Source organism: Fukomys damarensis, unplaced genomic scaffold (assembly GCF_012274545.1).
Source record: "Fukomys damarensis isolate Sample0158 unplaced genomic scaffold, DMR_v1.0_HiC HiC_scaffold_4, whole genome shotgun sequence".
NCBI lineage: Eukaryota > Metazoa > Chordata > Mammalia > Rodentia > Bathyergidae > Fukomys > Fukomys damarensis.
In genome coordinates, this window is record NW_022900916.1 from 34,701,517 (window position 1) to 34,721,343 (window position 19,827).

At 34.8% G+C, this 19,827-nt stretch overlaps 1 protein-coding gene across 2 annotated transcripts in view; it reads left to right on the forward strand.

Moving 5' to 3' along the window:
• Chchd3 (coiled-coil-helix-coiled-coil-helix domain containing 3) overlaps positions 1–19,827 on the forward strand; it is a 286,903-nt gene that overhangs the window by 191,804 nt on the left and 75,272 nt on the right. Inside the window, exons 5-6 of one of the 2 annotated variants that reach the window (XM_010611731.1) lie at positions 1,974–1,988; positions 2,980–3,063. In XM_010611731.1, coding sequence (XP_010610033.1) covers positions 1,974–1,988; positions 2,980–3,063 — 99 coding nt within the window. The remainder of the gene's footprint in view (positions 1–1,973; positions 1,989–2,979; positions 3,064–19,827) is intronic. The other variant, XM_010611732.1, reaches the window with a different exon arrangement.

The window sequence follows — 19,827 nt, forward strand, 5'->3', positions numbered from 1 at the left end:
AAAAGTATTTAGATCTTTAATCCATTTGGATTTTAATTTAGTGCATGGCGAAAGATAAGGGTCTAAATCTTGGAAACAGACTATTTGCCCATCCGTTGGAAACTGGATAAAGAAGTTGTGGTTTTTCTATAAAATGGAATATTACTCAGCCATAAAGAGCGAGAGAATAGATTCATTCATAGGAAAATGGATACATATTGAAGATATACTCCTAAGTGAAATAAATAAGTCCCACATGTGTAAATACCAAATAGTTTCCCTGGTGTGAATATTCTGCAACAATGCATAAGATTCTAATAAGATTACTGACATTTAGAAATTTGAAGAAAGGAGCTAAAGGTGTAGGGAAGGTGTGATGCGTAGGGGAAGAACAAAAAGGGAAAAGAAAAAGATGTGAGAGAATGAAAAGATGAAAATAAAGTGTTTGTAGATGGGGAGGGGAGGAGGGGTGAAGGGAGGGCAGAGGTAAGGGGAAAAAATGAGAATCAAGACTTGCCATATAAAGGTACATGATCCCAACAATGAATGTAACTGTACTGTATCCCTAAAATGTACCAATAAACTCAATAAAATTAAAAAAAAATTCTTTCTTTTGTCCCTTGACTACAAAGTTAAGTTTATTGTTGTTTCTGAAAATATAAATTAGCAAGAACAATAAAAACCATCCATAAGCCTACTACCATGTTGTAACCATTTTATACACTATCCTTCTGGTCTCCCTTCTTTCCTACCTTAAGAAGGTTTGTTATCCTTCCTGTTTATAGGGCCTTCTCCCATTTCTGCTTAGTAAGTTTTGAATATGTGAGTTACATAATTCCTTAAGAAAAGCTCTAGAATTAGTTTTAGATCCCAAAGCATATGTACGTTTTTACAGTTGTGTACATTTTATCAAACTGATGTATAAAATGATTATATGAATATGCCTTCTGACTAGCAGTGTATAGGAGAACCTGTTTTCTAGTATTGTTGCCAATATTGACTGTTATAACCTTATATTTTTGTCAAATCATTAGATGAGTGAGGTAACCTTATTTACATTTGCATTCTTTGATTTCCTATGTGGTTGAATTTGTTTTTCTTTTTTCTTTTTCTTTTTTTTTTGTGGCAAGGGAATTGGGGAAGTGTAAAGCTTGTTATTTCAATGCTCGTATGTTACCACATTCTTGCTGGCTTGAACCCCAGGTGGTACATGCATGACTGTCCCATCAGGTGGCTTGAACACTGGTGATTAACTGTTTAACATTAGACAATAGAATTCAAATCAGAGCTGTCCAGCAGCATGGCATATAAATTACAGCCCTGTTGCGAACATGTAACGTTAACTTCACATGGTTAAATATTGGATTTCTTTTCTGCTTTTTGTCATTTGCTTATTCTTTAGACTTTGTGATGTTTTTGTGTTATGGAGGTCTGTGTGTCCCTTTTTTTTTTCATTTCCTTTATATTTTAAGTGTGTGTATGTATTGAGTATAAAGATGTCTTCTCTTTTTAGAGATATAGTCATGGATATATTTTCCCACTTAGTTCTGTCTCTCAAAAATTTTGTCTGCAGCTCAGTGGTGAAGTGGTTGCCTATTATTTATTATGCACAGTGCCCTGGGTTTTGATCTTGAGCACCATGCATGCACAAATGTGCATATACAAACAACTTTCTACATCAATATGTAAGGTTTTGTGGTGTTATACCAAGGAACCACTGATTATATTCTTGCATATGAATTTATTTTTATCTAATCTTAATATTGTATCTGTTTCTTTTTATTCATACACTTCTAAGTAGCATGAACCTTTTATTGAAATCTTGTTAAGAGCACAGTGACATTTAAATGTATCCCGTGTTGCATATCTCTTATTCCCCTATTTCCAGTTTTGGTTTGCACTTTTGATATTGTCTGACTTCTCTGTTATATTAGGAATAAGTGATGCCTACATTATTAAACAACTATTTGTTTGTTGTTTTTAACATGCCTCAGGATTTTGAAGATAAAGTAAGTAATGACACAACCCCCAAAGTGCAAATGGATTCACCTAAACTAAGCAGAGGATTGAGTGAATACACACTGAAATGAGCTAAGCAGCACTTGATCACTTTGCAGAATTATGTGGCATGTGCACAGGAGTGGAATACCAAAATTTATTTGCTTATTACAAGAAGTAATCAGATATGTATTTACCTTTTGTTTAACAAAAAATATGTTACATTTTTTTACTAACGAGATGATGCAAGGATGTCCCTCCTATTAGGAACGAAGATCAATTAAACATAATTCAGAATGCCAATAACAGTTTTAAGAAATGTTTAGTTTTACTAATCTTGAAAAACATTCTTAGTCATTTACATTCTTTTTCCAAAAATCAAATATATCACTGCTTTTCTTGTAAAATAAGATCTTATAATTTAGAAGTAGCATAACTGAAAGTGTTAAAATTACTTTTACTTATTGTTATTTTAAATTATTCAAATAATTATAAAATTTTGTGCCACCTCCCACTATTATTTCTTCTTAGATGGGGAATAGAATTACCTGTATATACATTTCTACAGGTAATTTAAGGTTCTCAAACTAAGGCTTGTGTACAAAATACTACATAAGCATTTTTTTGTTCAAGAAGGTTAGTGACCATATATCTTATTCTCAGAATGAAATAAAAGTTTGGTTGTACAAAATATTAATCCTTGAAATTATTCTTCAAAAGAGAAGTTAAATGAAACAATCTGTTATGTACTGTATTCTAAAATTTCCAAGCACATTTGGACAAAGTAGGCCACAGCTGTTACACTTTTTTTAAGTACAATGCAGACTCATTCTTTACTTTTAAATACAGCAATCATCATCATATTAATGTTTTTCTATGGCAAAGACCTAATAGATTGCAAAAATCATCAGCTTTGTATACTTCTAATATAATTTATAGTTGACTTTTACTTTGCTGTTGCTGCTTTTTCTTGATATAGTATATCCTCATTTCTTTTTTTAGGCTAAGCAGCTGGAAGAGAAAGACCGAGTGATAAAAAAGCAGGATGCATTCTACAAAGAGCAGCTGGCTAGACTGGAGGAGAGGGTATGGCTGTTTCTTCTCATTGATTCTCTTCTCTTACTACATTTGCAGCTTTCCCATATATTTATCTAAAAATCAATAAATTAGAACTGTAACTGTTTTTCGTAGTTAAAAAGAATGGTCAGGAAACAAGGAAGCTGTCCAATAGGTCACTGTCCTGGGAATGTTTATTTTTGTTATGGTTGTGTGACTGGTTTATTGATACATTTTACTATTTGAGAACTCACCCACATGTTTACATACGTGTATACCTACATGCATGCATGCATACAATGTGTAACTGACATTGCCTCTAGGTCAGACAGTAGAGTGCTACTCTTAACTCCTCCAAACACAGACTCAACTTGAATACATTCTTAGAAATGGTACTGTATTAGAGGATATATTACTGTTGTGAAAACTTCACTGCATTTATGACTAACAAGTGAATGTCTCCTTCAGAAGTGGTGATAAGAACCATATAGTGGGACTTAAGGCTTAGGGGAAGAGAAGATAGTGGGCTTAGACATCATAGACCTAGAATTAAAGACATAATGAAGGAATTCAGATAGACATGAAAGAAGACTGTGTTTCAGAATGGAGTTTGAACACCACTTCAATACCCCTGTTAATGGAGTAGATTTGTTGACTAGATTAACTTTATGCATAGACCATAAGCTTACTGAGTGACCTCTTTTTTCCTTCAGTTTGAGACCTCCAAAGTCTGATTGGTTTAGAATATATTTGATAAGTAGAAAATCATGACAAATACACTATTAAACCTTGCCCAGTGCAAGTATTTATAAGTTGAATGTGTTGGCCTATCTCCCTATGTCAGTAGACCGCATGCATCTTAAATAGGAACCATTTTCTCATTCACTCAGCTGAGGTCTACTTATGCATCTAATTTATGCCAGGGTGTGGTCTAGTAACAGTGATATCCTAGTAAGGAAAGTGAACTAATCATCTACTCTCATTAAACTTAAGTTTATATAAATATCAGTTATATATGTGGAATGGCAGGATTGGTTATGTGGAGAGCAATACATTAGCAAGGAAAAGGTAATCCCATGTCCTGGGTGTAGGCATGAGGTTGAATGGAGAAGGAAGGCATACCTAATGAGATGATATGTGAGAAGAGGCTTATATGATAGGGAGGCAAGTCATTGTCAAAGCCCTGAGATGGGAGCATGCTAGGAGTGTTTAGGAAGGCCAGAGGGTTTGTAAAAGAAACAGTCTGGAAGCTGTGTTAGGCAAGAGTTGAAGCAGGAGGGAATTGTTTATAAGGTTAGTTCAGAAACAGGTTGGTGATGACTTGGGCCAGGGTGCTAGCAATGAAGATAATGACATGTGGTTGGATATTTTAAAGATAGAAGCAAGCAGTTTTGCTTGATGATTTTGAAACTGAGTAAAAGAAAGACTCAAAACTACTCTTGATATATGGCTTTTATAAATAGAAGGACATATTTTCTGTTGAGGAAGATTACCGAGATACAGATTAGGGTATGGCTGGTTGAGGCCTTTCTTTATATATTTAAATGTAGATATTGAATAGCCATAAAGTAGAACGTTGTAGAACAGAAGTCAGCAAATTTTCTGTAAAGGGCCAGGTAGTAAATATTTCAGGTTTTGTAGTTCTCATGTTCTCTGTCGTGTGACTTCGTACATACTGAAATTTTTTTTTGTGTGTGGTACCGGGGATCGAACTCAGGTCCTTGCGCTTGCGAGGCAGGCCACCGAACCACTGAGGTAAATCTCTGGCCCGTACATACTGAAATTTTAATTTTACATAATTTGTACATCACAGAAATTTTTAAAAATATTTTTTTCGTTTATTCATATATAAAAACAGGTGTTGGTCTTGATCTGACCCACAAGTAATAGTCTGTAGATGTCTCATTTAGACCAAAGGCTGGCTTACATTAAAATTCCTAAAGTGGTATGTACCTGCTGTCTTATCTGGGACCAACTTATTTCATCTCTTGGTTTTTTTAGCTGTAGGATGAAGATATAATGGTACTTACCCCACTAACTTGTTAAAATGAGCTAGTACTCATAAATCATCTTTAATAGTGACCATGAATCTACTCATTTTGTAGTATCTGTAAGTTTACTTGTGTACTTCCACAGTCCTGAGATGATTTACCTAGCACCCACTTTGTTCCCACCTGGTGATAGTTTTCTTTGCTATCAAGTTTTACTGTTAGGTACCTTATGAATTCACCGCTGATAACACTGTAGAGTATGAGAAAAGGCATTTCTCATGAATCTATCAATTTCAGTGAGACAATTCAGTAATTTTTACAAAGGACTAAGAGGATATGTTTGTGACAGATTAAGCTCATTTGCTCACCAAGTAAAGAATTGTTTTTGGCATAAAATAGAAAAGTAGTAGAAGATCCAATATATACAGTATAGTGAGACCTAGTCATTGTGATTAGTGTATTTTTATGTAAGATTTTTTTTTTCCACTTTTAAAGATTAGGCTTAAAAGTGGTAACTTGTAAATTTAAACTGAAAACTGAGAAATACCAGTGAGCTTATAATCCTCAGTTGGAATGATCATGCTATGATTAGTTAACCCCATATTTAGTAATATGGTAGAAAAAGTGTTAGACTAAGAGTCCCAGTTTTGACACTTAATCTGTTGATATCTGGAGTTCTTCATCTGTAAAATGTGAATAATACTCTGTTCCCTACTTTTGTGGGTTTTAAGTTGACGACATAAAATGTTTATAAAAGCTTCTTGAAAACTGCCAAGGATTTAACAAATATGAGTTGTTGCCATGATCAAATGGCAACTTCCTTGTGTACAAAATCTTAATAATCATAAAATTACTCTAATGTTATTGAGCTTCCTCATGTCTTCTATCCATTTCTACAAAATCTTGTATTTATTTATCTCTTATTGGTTTTCCTATAGTACCTAAGCTGACTTTTTTCCCATTGAATATCATGTAGGGATATTTTAGATAATTAATTTTCTAACTGTGCTGCATCTTCTAGACATACTCCAAAAGAATATAAAGAATTTTTTGTCTTATATTTGTATGACATTAAAGGTATAATGCTTAGCCATTTTTATGAGGATTTCTGGACATACTTTGTGTTAGAGTGATGGATCTGATAGTACAGTGTATGGTGTAAGAGGGAAAAATAGTATTAACTTGCAGGGTTATCCACTTACTATGAAAATCAAGTTGCTGTGGTTTAAGCTAAAAGTAGATATAGACTCTCAAATGAAATGCTAAAGGCTTCAAGTCCATATCAGTGACATATCATTGATGGAGAAAGGGAGACATCAGCAAGTCTTACATGGAATCATTCTAAGGGTGATCACTGAGATAATCTTACTTCCTGCCCATCGACAAGATCAACAAACACATTACTCATGTACTTTGTTACTTTTTGATGGCTTAATTATATTACTTCTACTATCCATCTCCATTGGTTTGATGCAAATTTCTTTTGCAAGTATGAATTAAATTTTGCTAAGCATAAAAAGGATACTCAGTTCTGTAATACATATTGGTTTTCTTCTTGGATCTATTTCAGTAAACCATCAATTAGGTAATTTTCGTGTATCAACACAGCTTTCTTCTTTGGTTATTATATTGGCTGAGATCGTTTTCTCTTGTGACTAATTTCTAAGGTGTAATAAGTATAATTTAACTAGATACCATTTTTATCTACTTAGAATTGGTATTCTAAACTAGTAACTTGTTACTGGAAGGTCAAAGTCATTTGAAAAGTTTTGCAAATTCTTATTTCCTAGTTAGTCATATGTTGCTAACTTCTCAAACAGCATTGCCCCATACATGAAAGTAAACTCTTTTTATTTTTACCTTTAAAAACATTAGAAGTGTCACACTTAGGTGTGTGGCATGAAACAACTTGGAGAGTTTTAATTTTTACTTGTTAGTGTAAGAGATCTGAAGAACACTGATTTTTGGTCAGCTATTTGGTAAAACAAAGCCAAGAGCAACCTTCAAAGAGAAGACTGAAAGGTTTTCTACAAGTTCCTCAGGGAATTCTGAGGTGTTTTTCCCCCCAACTTCATTAAAGTATACTTGAGAAATAAGCCCATAATACTTTATAACTCTTTATGATGGCATGTTATATTTACAATAACTGTGGTTAGCTACGTGTGTTTTTGTCTTTTAAAATCCTTGAGAGCACAGTTCATTTTCTTATTTCTGTATTTTCTGCAGTTCATACATAATACCATAGGAATACAGTGAATGAATCTTAGATTTACTAAGCTATTACCATAAAGTTACATCTACACATATGTAGTTTTAAAATATATCCAACATGTTTATTTTTTATTAGTTTAAGTTTTTATGTGAAGATCAAGTTTAACTTTGAGTACTTTGATAATGTAGAATCAGTTATTTCAGTAGCTAATAGTGATGTTTATTGGGCATTTACAGTGTATTAGACATTTTGCATGGTAAATTGTGTTTTTCTCACAATCTCGTGAGGCTGTCTCATTCTGTTGTTTAGGTGAAGATCCCAAGACTTAAGTAACTGGCCCAAAAATATGTAGCCAAAATGTGATAGAATAGGATTTGAGACAACTTTATCTCCTAACCTTTCAACTCTCAGTACTGTCTTTAATATGTATCAGTTTTTAGTTCTGTACTTAAGTCCTGTTGATAGTAGTTTTCTCTGAATGGAAAGTTAGTCACTGGCTTCTAATACAATTTTTTAGAATGTTATACCTAAGTGATATAACTTGATTATTATTACCTAATAAGCTGAAAGTGTTAAGCATTAAAAAATACAGTTTCCCCCTCAAGATTTGATACTTCCCAGAAAAGTGATCAAATGAGAATAAATAAGGTCTTATTTCTTAGCAACTACAACTTGGTACTCCTGAAAGTCATTTTAATATCTAGTTGTGCTTTTTTTTACCACTTTGAAGTAAGAAATTGAGTAAGTCATTTGAGTACTTCAAAAGTTTTTTGAAATGTTCATTCATTCATTAATACTTTTATGTTTCTATAAGATAGTCATCTTATTCTATCTTACAGAAAGAAATCAGACTTTTACCTTTGCTAAATTGAGTTAAATGTTGTTTTATTAGAGTCTGTGTTGTTTGTATGCTTGTTAAAAAAATGGGTATTTTCTAGTCTGCTGGTCCTGGAGGAGGAAAACTAAAGGACCTCAGCTGGAGTCCAAGAGAATCAAATCCACATTCCGCCAGGGATATTCCAGGCAGGCCTGTTTCCCCCCAGGACATGACCTCTTTGAGAATTGGTGTGCCTTGCATGTATAACTTTTCAATTATAAACTTGAATTAATTTGCTCTACTGAATCCACTTGCTCTTGGCCTTCCTAGGGGATGGTGGGGTTTGGCACAGCGTGAAGGGAGATACAAAAGCCCTGTTGGCATGAGGAGCTGAAGGATATCAGAGAGCTTAATGAGGTACTTATAATGTTCAAATCAGTCTGTTCATGTGGCATGTATTGCTCTCAGTTTACAGACTCCTGGAATTTAGCATATACATTGCAGTAAACCCTCTAGAATTCAGAGGAGTGAATTGCACAAGCTGGGCAAAGAGAGTAGTGCAAAGAAAATGGGGAAATATAATTTGTCATTAAGAAAAAAAGCACATCACTATTTTGTCACCTTTGGAAAGAGTTGCTAATTAAATTCTAAGGTCACGCTTACAATAAATGAGCAGTTTTTACAAGTCTTATGATGGGTGACGTTCTCTATTACATCATAATGTGTTGTGCTCATCTGTGTTAATAACTTTTTGATAGTTTGACTTCGTTTTCAATTAGTGTCTGTGTTTCTCTGTGGAAAGGCTTAGGATGAGGGGTAATACCATCAATGATAATAAAACAAAATGACAACAGAGTAGGTTTTTGTCAATCCAGTATATTCCTTATAGCAAGAAATTGTGTATTTTTGCTATAAAACAGTCTGTCACTGTAAAATATTTCAGTAGGTAAACTTGGTGTACGACAAGATAAAATCACAGTTGTGCCAGTGCCTTCTAAGATACTGAAATATAAACAATCATTTTGGGGGAGTTCGGGTGTGAAGATAATACTAGAGTATAGGATTTAAAAAAAAACACTTGGATCCCCCTTCCCCAAAGTGCTTTCTAAACACTGAACCATTTGACAGTTTTAGGTCACAGTGGTAACTCATTTTGGTCTTGCAGTTTGAGATGGGAAATTAAACAGTAGTTAAAAGCAAAACTTTCTAGTATATATACCTGTGTAGGTTATGCAGGTTTGCACTTCCCAGCCTAGAGATATACTATTCCTTTGACACTTGGAATTTTGATACTCGTTCCCTTCATTTATGTTAAAATCAGGACACGTTGTCTATGGTTTCTGTACTGAGAGTTGCAGAAAGAAATCTGGCCCACAGATTTAGACATTGAAAGCAATAGAAGCCAGTGTCACTAGTAATATCACTACAAGCAATAGATTCTAGTAAAGCTGCTTGGAGCATGTACATTGAGTTAATCTCAATTTTTTTATTAATGAGTAATGATAGTTCAAATAAATGCATTGTGGATATTGTTAGAAAAAGTAATAAGGCTTTATTCCCACCATATATTTTGTCAGTATAGCTGACACAGCAATATATAACTTAGTTGCAAAGACTGAACCATTTTGCACTCTTACCTACTTTCCAAAAACAGGTTTATTATTAAATATTTTCAAAGGTTGCATGCAACTTTGATACCCCACCCCATTTCATTGTCTGGGAAAAAAATCAATACAGTTTAGTGGACGGGGGGTTTTTATCCTTAATTCATTATTCAGCAAATCCTCCAAGTGCATTGGCTTTTCTGTTAACCTTTCTGAAATTTCAAATGGGAAATGTGGTTTGAGTAACCTTGAATTGCTTTTTAAATCTGGCTTTAGGGATATAGACTTAGACTTTTTTATGGGTTGAGGTTTGAGAATGCATCCTATTCGAGAAAAGATTTGCAAATCATGGGATCAGCACTTAATTTGGGGCTCTATTTACCATGTTGGCTGTCAAGAAGTATTAACCTTAAGGTAAGATGAGAACATGGTGTACAAAGCTGTGAGCTGATGGCATACAGTACACCAGGTATAAATAGCATTATCCATCCTGCTTGCTACAGTAAATAGGATTTCACTATTATGATGTGTCAGGGCTTTCAGTGAAATCAAATTTACAAGACACTAAACTGCCATCCTCTCTGCTGAGCAGCTTTATTCTGGGATCTTGCTTTCATACAAATCCTGTTGGTAGGAAATACTTGTATCAATTGTGCATGGAAATTATAATTTAATGATCTGTTCCTCTTCTCTATTCAGGGATTAGAATGGACCACTGTGCTTTGCAGTGATAGCCCTGGGGCTCTGTAAAAGAGATATTATAGAGTCCAGCTTTAAAGCCCAGTATTGCTGCTTTGTGAGTGCTTATAATGATCTTAAGTGAGGAGAAGTCAGCAGTGTGGGTTACTTGCTTTCTTAACTCTCTGTGCTTTCTTTACCTTTTGAAAGTTTATACCATAAAATAATCTGATTCTGTTTATCAGATTTTTTTTTAATAGTTTGACACAAATGTGTAAAGACAAGGTAAGAAAATAAAAGCATTGTGAAATTCAGGAAAAATTAATTTGTTTTGATGATTCTCTACATTTTGGGGAGGCTCAGCAAGCATAGTCACTTGAAAAACAATAAACACTTCCTTTCTTTTCTTTGAAATTCTTTTTGCTATTAATCAGAATATTGCAGTGTGAATATCAATGTGTTTCCTTGGTATGAGATTGAAAATGGGCTAAATCTTTTGAATTTTCTTCATGTTCAATTCAAAATTAGTGATTGTTTTGCCTCTTGATATCTTATTTATAAATTTCAAATGTACTCCATGTTGGCAGACTAGCCAAGGCTTATTTCCCTGTTTTGCTGACTGAAGAATTGAATTTTTTTCCTTTTATTGAATTCATTTCAGGTGTACAGTACAATTACATTCATTATTGAGATCTTGTACCTTTATATGACAGGTCTTGGTTTTCATTTTTTTCCCCTTGTCTGTGCCCTCCCTTCACCCCCTCCTCCCCTCCCCATTTACAAACACTTTATTTCCATTTTTTCATTTTGTCATATTTTTTTCTTTTCCCTTATTACCTTTCCCCTACCCTTCCCATTTTCCCTACACCTTGAGCATTAAATTTTTTAAAAGAAATTTCAGGGTTTGTCTTCAGTCCCAGTTGAATGTTCAGACCATGAGACAGCTGTGCCTCTGTAAGGGGTTACACTCCACCTCATTAGCCTTAGTTAGAAAGATACATTTAGTCATTAAAACACATGCAAATAATATTAGCTTATAACACCATCCGGTAAGAAATGTCTATATCTGAATGTGGCATATAAAGTAGGCTTGCACAATAAGATCACTACTTGATGAATGGACTCCAAATCCAGTTTGGCCACTGAGACTAAGATAGCATTTTAACTTTGGTCATTCTCATCAGAATTTAGGGGAGGCTAGAGAAAAGATTTACCATTCAGAAACACACTTATTAATCTCCTACAATGAGCCAGGTACACAGACACAGTGACAAATAGAAATGATACAGTTGCCCATGGGCGTTCATTGACATAGGTTACGAAGGCTATGCCAGACTATTTTTCAAAGCCAAAGTGTTTTATGAAGAGTATGTGCTATCTTTGTCCTTTTAAGATTAAAAGAGCGGAGGATTTAGAGGGGAATTTGTTGGATTAGAATGACATACCTGATTAAATTCTTCGATGAGGAACCAGTTCCTCAAATAGTTCTTTGAAAATAAATATTAAAGTTGTGAGATTTTTAGCTCAGTAGTAGAGAACTTGTCTGTTATGCATGAGGCTCTGGTTCAATCACTGAAATGGCCCAATCAGTCAATCAGTGATACAGTAAACATTAAATATGTAGGTTCCATGAGGACCAGAACTATTTTCCCTTTGATCACTGTGATATTGCCTGCCACATCATAGGCACTGGATAAAATTTTCAACTACTGACTTTGTCAGGGAATGAGGTGGATTCCATGACCAAATAATTTTGAGGAATGTTAGGTTTAAGTCAGTTGAGCAGATTTCTTCTTTTTTTTTAATGGAAAAAAGTATCTGAATGGATATTTTTCTGTTGGTCATGTAGAAGATATATAAATGGTCACTTAGCACATTAAAAAAGACCAGAAGGAAGTACATTTTAAAATTTTATATCCATTAAGATGGCTAAAATACAAAGACAAAACAAAGAAAAAACAAGAATTTGTGAAACTGTGTAAGAATTGAAACCTTCGTCCTATCCTAGTAGGTTGCACCAGGACATAGGCACTTTGAACAGTTCAGCAATTGTTCAGCAGAGTTAAACATCAAGTTATGATATGATCCATTAATTCCATTCCTCATTCTATATCCAGGAGAACTGAAAACATAACTACACAAAAGTTTATATACAAATGTTCCTAACAATATTTCATTACTTAATGTGACTGAGTAATATGCCACTGTATAGTGGATTTACCATATTTTTTTTGTGTGTGAATTTTTCAGTGGATGACATTTGGGCTTTTTTGAGATTTTAGATAGTATAGGTAGTGCTGTTGGGAACATTTCTGTACAAACAGATTTCTTTATTAGAGGCCTTCTCAGAATTTATATACTTGGAGAGCTTTCAAGATGAGGATGCTGCATACTATGTTTCAGCATTATACTCAAACCACAGAATCTTTTTCTTTCTAAACACATTCATCAATTTATCCCATTACATCCTCTGAGATTGATGTGCCCTGCATAATGCCAATATACACATGCTTTTTTGAGTCCTTGATTTACATCCTGTAAAGCTATAGAGAAGTGATGGAATTCCAATGACAGAATTCCAATCTGAAGTCTTCTGATGTTGCAGGCGTCCTGGTGTTGCCTCTCTTTGCACTTCATTACAGATGTGTACAGTGAGAAAGAGACCTGACTAAGGATTGTAAAACATTGTAGTATAGGCTATATAGCTCTTTCACTCTGAATTCTTTTCAAAATCCTTAAAAAGAGTCTGAGAAAATTATATCTCATAATAAGTAAGTATCTCATTTTCCCATTTATATGTACATTTCTGATTCAAGCTTTTGTTTTTCCATCCTCCTTAGAATAGGGAGCAATAGGTAAGTGGGGTTTCACCAGACCTTCCCATATCAAAATTCAGAATGATGCCCCAAAACCCAAGAAGTGGATACCATTTTCTGAAGACTCAAGCATGGATGGGAGCTGTAGGAGGCCTGTAGACATCAAGAATTTAAATAGGAATTTTCTTATCTTTCATGAAATGATGTTTGAAGGTCATCAAATTAGATAATATTTACTTACCTCTGTGTTTCTTTACAAATACTCCACAGTGTTGCCAAGTACTGGAGTTGGCAGAGAAAACAAACGATATATGAACACCTTCAACAAAAGATATATCAACACCTTCTTCTTCTGTAAACCTTCAGAGAGTTTATTATTTTCTTGAGGATGCAGTGAGGTTTTCTGGAGTAGGCTAGAAGGGCTTTTAGAATAGTTTAGCCCATGAAGTTTAGTGGTCATGTGTGCTGTCATTTAACTTGCCATTAGACGAAGTTTGGAACTAGACCTTGGAGATAACATGACACAGCTCTGTGCACTCATGACCTGCAGTGTTCATCCAAGCTTTCTGAGACTGGGGACCATGTCTGTTTCCATTGTATCTGCACCCCTATCTTGGTGCTTGGCTCTTAGTAGGTGTTGGTGAATATTTACTGAATAAATGAAAGTGTTTTCAGCACTTCAGAAACAGTTCAGGTAGTTTATAGATGGTTCTTGCAGATGTTTGTCCATCAGTGAGGATCCTGCTTCCATTGTATTATGTGTCAATGCATATCTTATGGAAAATTAGACATCAGTGTAATTTTGATCAAACTTTTGAAATAAACTACATCATATCATCTAAGTGATGTCATTATCTATTACTTTTATATGATCTAAAGGAGAGGTGGAATCAATTTTATCCACAAGCCCAATCCTAAATACAGTGCCTGGCTTCATGTATTATCCCAGTATTTGGCTTTGGTTGAAATTTCTTCTACGTTACATGCCCTGTAGGCATCCTTGTTGTTCTTAGGCTGTTGGGCAAGAAACACTGTATTATTATCAGTATCATTAGACTGGTGCAGGTTAAATATTCCTTATCTGAAATGCTTGAGAACAGAAGTGTTTCAGGTTTTGGATTTAAAAAAATAGATATATACACATAATGAGATATCTTTGAGATGGGACCCAAGTCTAGGCATAGAATTATTTTACACTTTATATACACCTTATATCCATAACATAAAGTTAATTTTATGTAGAATATTTTTAGTGCACCTGCATTTTAGCTGTGACCTATCACATGAGGTCAGATGTGGAGTTTTCCACTTGCAAAACCATGTCCATGCTTATAGTATTTCTAATTTTAAAGCATTTGGAGTTTTTGAATTAATGATGCTCAACCTATACCATCTATTGAGGGGTTAACAGAGGCCAAACGGTGTTTGAAATGATTTGACACAATGTTGTAATTTATCCCCAGAATAGACCTTTAGGGAAAGGTATTTTCTTTCCTGCTCACCTAGCTTCTTTTTGATTTTTGTTGTTGAGGTTCAGAAACATTGAATAACTTCCATTTGGGTTTTTCCACTAGTGTAGCCACCTCTCTGTCTTCCTGCCCATTAATAATAACCTCTCCTGCTGTGTGGATGATAAAGCCCCCAGGAGGCTTTTTGGTCATTTATTTATTATGCACTTCCACCCTCTTCCCTACCGTCACACCTCTGCTATGCTTTTAAGAAGAGTAAGAGAAATAATAGCCTATACTACAACAGCTTTATAGTCCTTAGCCAGGTATCTTACTCACTGTACACATCTGTAATGCAGTGCAAAGAGAGGCAAGCATGTTTTTGTTTAGAGCCACTACAGTAAAGTAATAAGAATTTCAAGCAAGTTTCCCTTAGTAGCATTTACTGTACTTAGCATCTTCAAGCTCAGTGTCATAGTAACACATGGTAACTATGTTACTAGTAACACATAGTAAGCATCCTCTTAGTAGTAGGTTATGTTTACAGTACAGAAAAATTAAACCAGCTTTATTTTTTTCCTTTTATTGAGATTATTGGTACATTTCAGGTATATAGTACAATTACGTTCATTATTGGGATCGTGTACCTTTACATGACAGGTCTTGGTTCTCATTTTTTTCCCCTTGTCCGTGCCCTCCGTTCACCCCCTCTTCCCCTCCCCATTTACAAACACTTTATTTCCATTTTTTCATTTTGTCATATTTTTTCTCTTTTCCCTTATTACCTTTCCCTACCCTTCCCATTTTCCCTAGACCTTTAGCACTTTTCTTCCTATGTCACATGGTCAGTTATATCACTAAGATCTTATGTACTATTACAGTTTTTCACACCAGAGAAACTATTTGGTATTTATACATGTGTGACTTATTTATTTCACTTAGGAGTATATCCTCAGTATGTATCCATTTTCCTATGAATGAATCTAATTTCTCATTCTTTAATGCCTGAGTAGTATTCCATTTTATAGAAAAACCACATTTTTTTATCCAGTTTACAACTGATGGGCAAATGGGCTGAATATAAGTTTTAGCTATTACAAACTGTGCCACTGTAAACATGGGTGTGCATATATCACTATGGTATGATTCTTTTAATTCTTTTGGAAAGATACCCAGCAGAGGGATGGCTGGGTCAAACGGAACCTCTAGTCCCAGCTCTTTGAGATATCTCCATATTGATTTCCATAGTGGTTGCACCAGTCTGCACTCCCACCAACAATGGAGAAGGGTTCCTTTCTCCCTGCAACCCCACCAACATTTGTTATTGACTGATTTCTTGATAGCAGCCATTCTTTGTGGGGTGAGGTGGAATCTCAGTGTTGTTTTCATCTGCATCTCTCGAATGACCAGTGATGTGGAACATTTTTTCATATACTTACTTGCTGCTTTTACTTCTTTGTCTGAGAAATGTCTGTTCATTTCAGATACCCATTTATGAATTGGGTCTTTATATTTGGGGGGGCTGATTATTCTGAGTTCTTTATATATACTACATAGTAGTCCTTTGTCTGAGGAGCAGCTGGTAAAAACTTTTCCCACATTGTAGGTTGTCTCTTAGTTCTGTTGATGGTTTCTTTTGCAGTACAGAAGGTTTTTAATAAGATGAGATCCCACTTGTTAATTCTTTGCGCTAGTTCCTGTGCTACTGAGGATTTGTTCATAAAGTCTTTTCCTATGCCAATGTCTTCAAGAGTTCTGCCTAACTTATCTTCCAGCAAGTTTAGTGTTTCTTAAACCAGCTTTATTACAAGGCATGATGAGATGATATAATACAGTAACTAGTATGACTGGTACACAGTCTAAAGTGGTAGGAGAGATGCTGAGAATAAGAAAACAATAAAAGGCCTATGGATTAGATCTTACTCCTCTGAGGATATAGAGAAAGAAGAATCTGGTTTACTGTGGTTAAAAATCATCATCATCATAAAAGTTACAAGCCAAGCTAGCTCTACCTGTGTAATGGTGATGAAACTTGGTGTGATGGGAGCTAACTAGGATACCTATGAAGTGGCCCTTGAACATGGTGTCCACTGTAGCCTAGCCTGTTTAGACTTCTATTTAGATTGTTTTATACATATGGAATCTTGGAAACCTGCAAATTTAGGTTATAGCCATACAAAGATGAGTTTACTGTCACTTTCTTAACACTAAATATATCTTGTTTTAACTCTGTAGTTTCAGACCATAGATGTTCCTCCTATATTAGAACTATTTGAACCACAGCTTCCTAAGCTCTGCCTCAGAACTAACTCTAACGATTAATAGGCCTCATGGAATATATCACTCAGTCAGCTACCCTAAACACTCCTGCATTTAACCTTCCTTGATTTCAGATTCTTTTCCATATACTGCTTCAGGATTTTTCAGTAGAAAGTCCACAAGCTTGCTTTCTGTCTGGCTCACACTGAGCATTCACTTATCAAGGAATGTTATGTACCTACTTGGTGCCCAGGTATGTGGCAGAGTAGTTATGTTTGTACATGGATGACTAAGTCAGCCACAGTTTACCTCCAGTGTCTCATTATTTCTCCTTGCCTGTTACTGCTTCTTAATGTTTCTAGGACTTATAGTTTCCATCCTGCCTAGATGGACTGTACTTGACAAGAGGTAAAGAGTGAAAGTAGAAATGAGAATAGGGTAAGAAAAAGATCCTTAGGGTAACAATTAATTTACCTAATTTTATGCCTTCCTAGGTATTACAGAGGTACCTCTTTGGGTAGGCAGTCCACATGTTGAGATCTGTTTGTTAATGGTGTCATTGAGATGAAAATGTAACTAGTACTACAATAAGTGCTTCTGAAGTTCAAAGAAAAATTTTTCAGGGTAAATTGGGAACTGTCTTTTCTCTTATGGTGGAGTTCCTCTAAATTGTAGAAATTTGGCAGATGTTGCTAGAATTATTTGTTGAAATTCAATAGTATTTAATTAAAGACAGACTTCATTTTGCTGTTGGATACTTAAGAAATTATATGATGTGTCATTTGGATTTGACCCTGAACTCATTTCCGAAAAGAATAATGCCAGAAACATAAAAGAGTAAGTATTTTAGTCTAGAGGCTAGTGTTATATAAAGTAACTAAATTTATAGAAATATCAGTTATACTGTAGCAATTTAAGAGTAATTATGCAAAACATAGTTTTTCAATGAATATTACTTTAGAAGTGGTGGCCAAATGCAAGCAGTGAATTTAATGAAATTCTGGGTTTCAAGTGTTGCCAGACAACAAAACAAGATTGCTGATATTTTAGGCTTCTCCCAACTGACATTTCAAGCCAACATTGATAAAACAACCTAGATAATATATTAATGGATAATGTGTTGATGAAATGGAATGTCGTACAGACACGTAAGAATTTACTGCTTTTTAAAACTTAACTTTTTTCAGATAAGGAACAGAAACCTAGAGTCTTGAATATTGGTTTTGTATGCTGACAAAGGGAATGATGGTGCTGTTTACCTAATTGTTATTGTCTCATCAAATAGGTACTGAACAAGAGAATGAGCATTTGTCTAGAACTGGTTTGTGAAGTGGTGGCTCTCCCAGGTACTGCAGAGATGATTTAAAATATGAGTACTTTGAGTACTGTTCCATAAATTTTATGAAAACCAAGCAAATAATTAAATTTTACTTCCTTTATTTCTATGATGAACAAGCATACAGTATCATTGTTGAATTGTTCCACCAAATTTGAAAATTTCAGTTGAACTCACCTGATTTATCAGAAGAAAGGAGCTTGCTAATTTATTCCATTTGGTAGTTTTCAGAGACCTGCAATGGAATAAAGTAGCAGTTCGCAAGAGGCTTGTGTCTTGATAGTGTCATAATTACTGTACCACCTATAGTTAAGACTAGCCCTGGACCTCACATTTTTTAGGAGATATGCTTAGATGATTCTGGAGTATATTATCACTCCCCCCAAAAGAGCTCAAAGTATAGAGGCATTAGAGACAAGGGGATGAGGATTTAAGTATTAGACTTCTTATTTATTGTCCTGTTTGTCCTTGGGAACCATTATATAACTTGTTTGACCCTTATTTCTCATCATCAGAGTGGCCTTGGGGTGTGGAAATTAAATAAAATATTATATGTGAATGTATATGAATATTAAATTGGGCTATATATCAGCTGTTATCATTAGCAGCAGCATCTAAGAGATTGATAATAGGGAAAAGAAATAGCCATATAAGAATAGAGAAGGGTTGACTATGGAAACATAGGTTGAATTCTGTTTGAAGTGTTTATTATTTGTTATATTGAAATATTACTGGTGCTTTGAATTTTGTTCAAAGGAATGAGTTACTGGCTCAAATGAAGAGCAAGTTTTATAATACAGGAAAAAAGTTTAAAAACCTACAATTAAGTCTACATGTAATTTCTCGGAGTTTTCAGACATCTTTAATGTACATCATTTTATTTGATAAAATGGGATTTCTCTTGTATGTATTTTCCTTCCAATTTGGTAGATTTTATATATCAGAAGTAGCAACCTGTTATATCACTGTATGTAAGCATAGATTTTTGTGTCATCTTCCATCCTTTGAGCAGAGACTAGGACCAGACTTTATTCATTTTTTTGAATGAATATAAGCCTGGCTAGTGGATAGGTAATTTAGTAAAAACAAAATAAGAACAAAACAGAGCTAGTTGAGCTCTCGCTCCTCTATTTTTAAAATGTTTTATTCACTAAATTCTGTGATACTTTAATTTTGGAGAACTGCTTTTCCAGACCAAGGAATAAGGCACAGTAGGAGGAAGAAACCAGGTTCTTGAGGTGGCGACTATGAAGTTTGGGGAAATGAGCTTGAAGAAGGTTGCTTTCCAGAGGAAATGCTATACATGTTGCCATCTACTGATGTGCTGTACGCGCATCTACCTGTCTTGTTTGCTTTTTGTTTTAATATCGCAGTGGAAGTCTGATATAAGAAATAGATGCAGCACCAGGGTATACTTTCTTCATCATGATGCTTGGGCCAGTCTTGCAGAGATTTTTTTTTTTCATCTTCCAAATAGAGTAGATGGCAAGGAGGAATAAGCCTGAAAGCACTGGTGAGGTCACTTGAGTTGTGGTAAGTAAGACCAAGGATATGTGGGGAAAGACCCAGAGTGGTTCTGCTGTGACAGCCACTGCTCTTTTAATGAGGTTAAGAGCATTTCTGATTAAAAGGG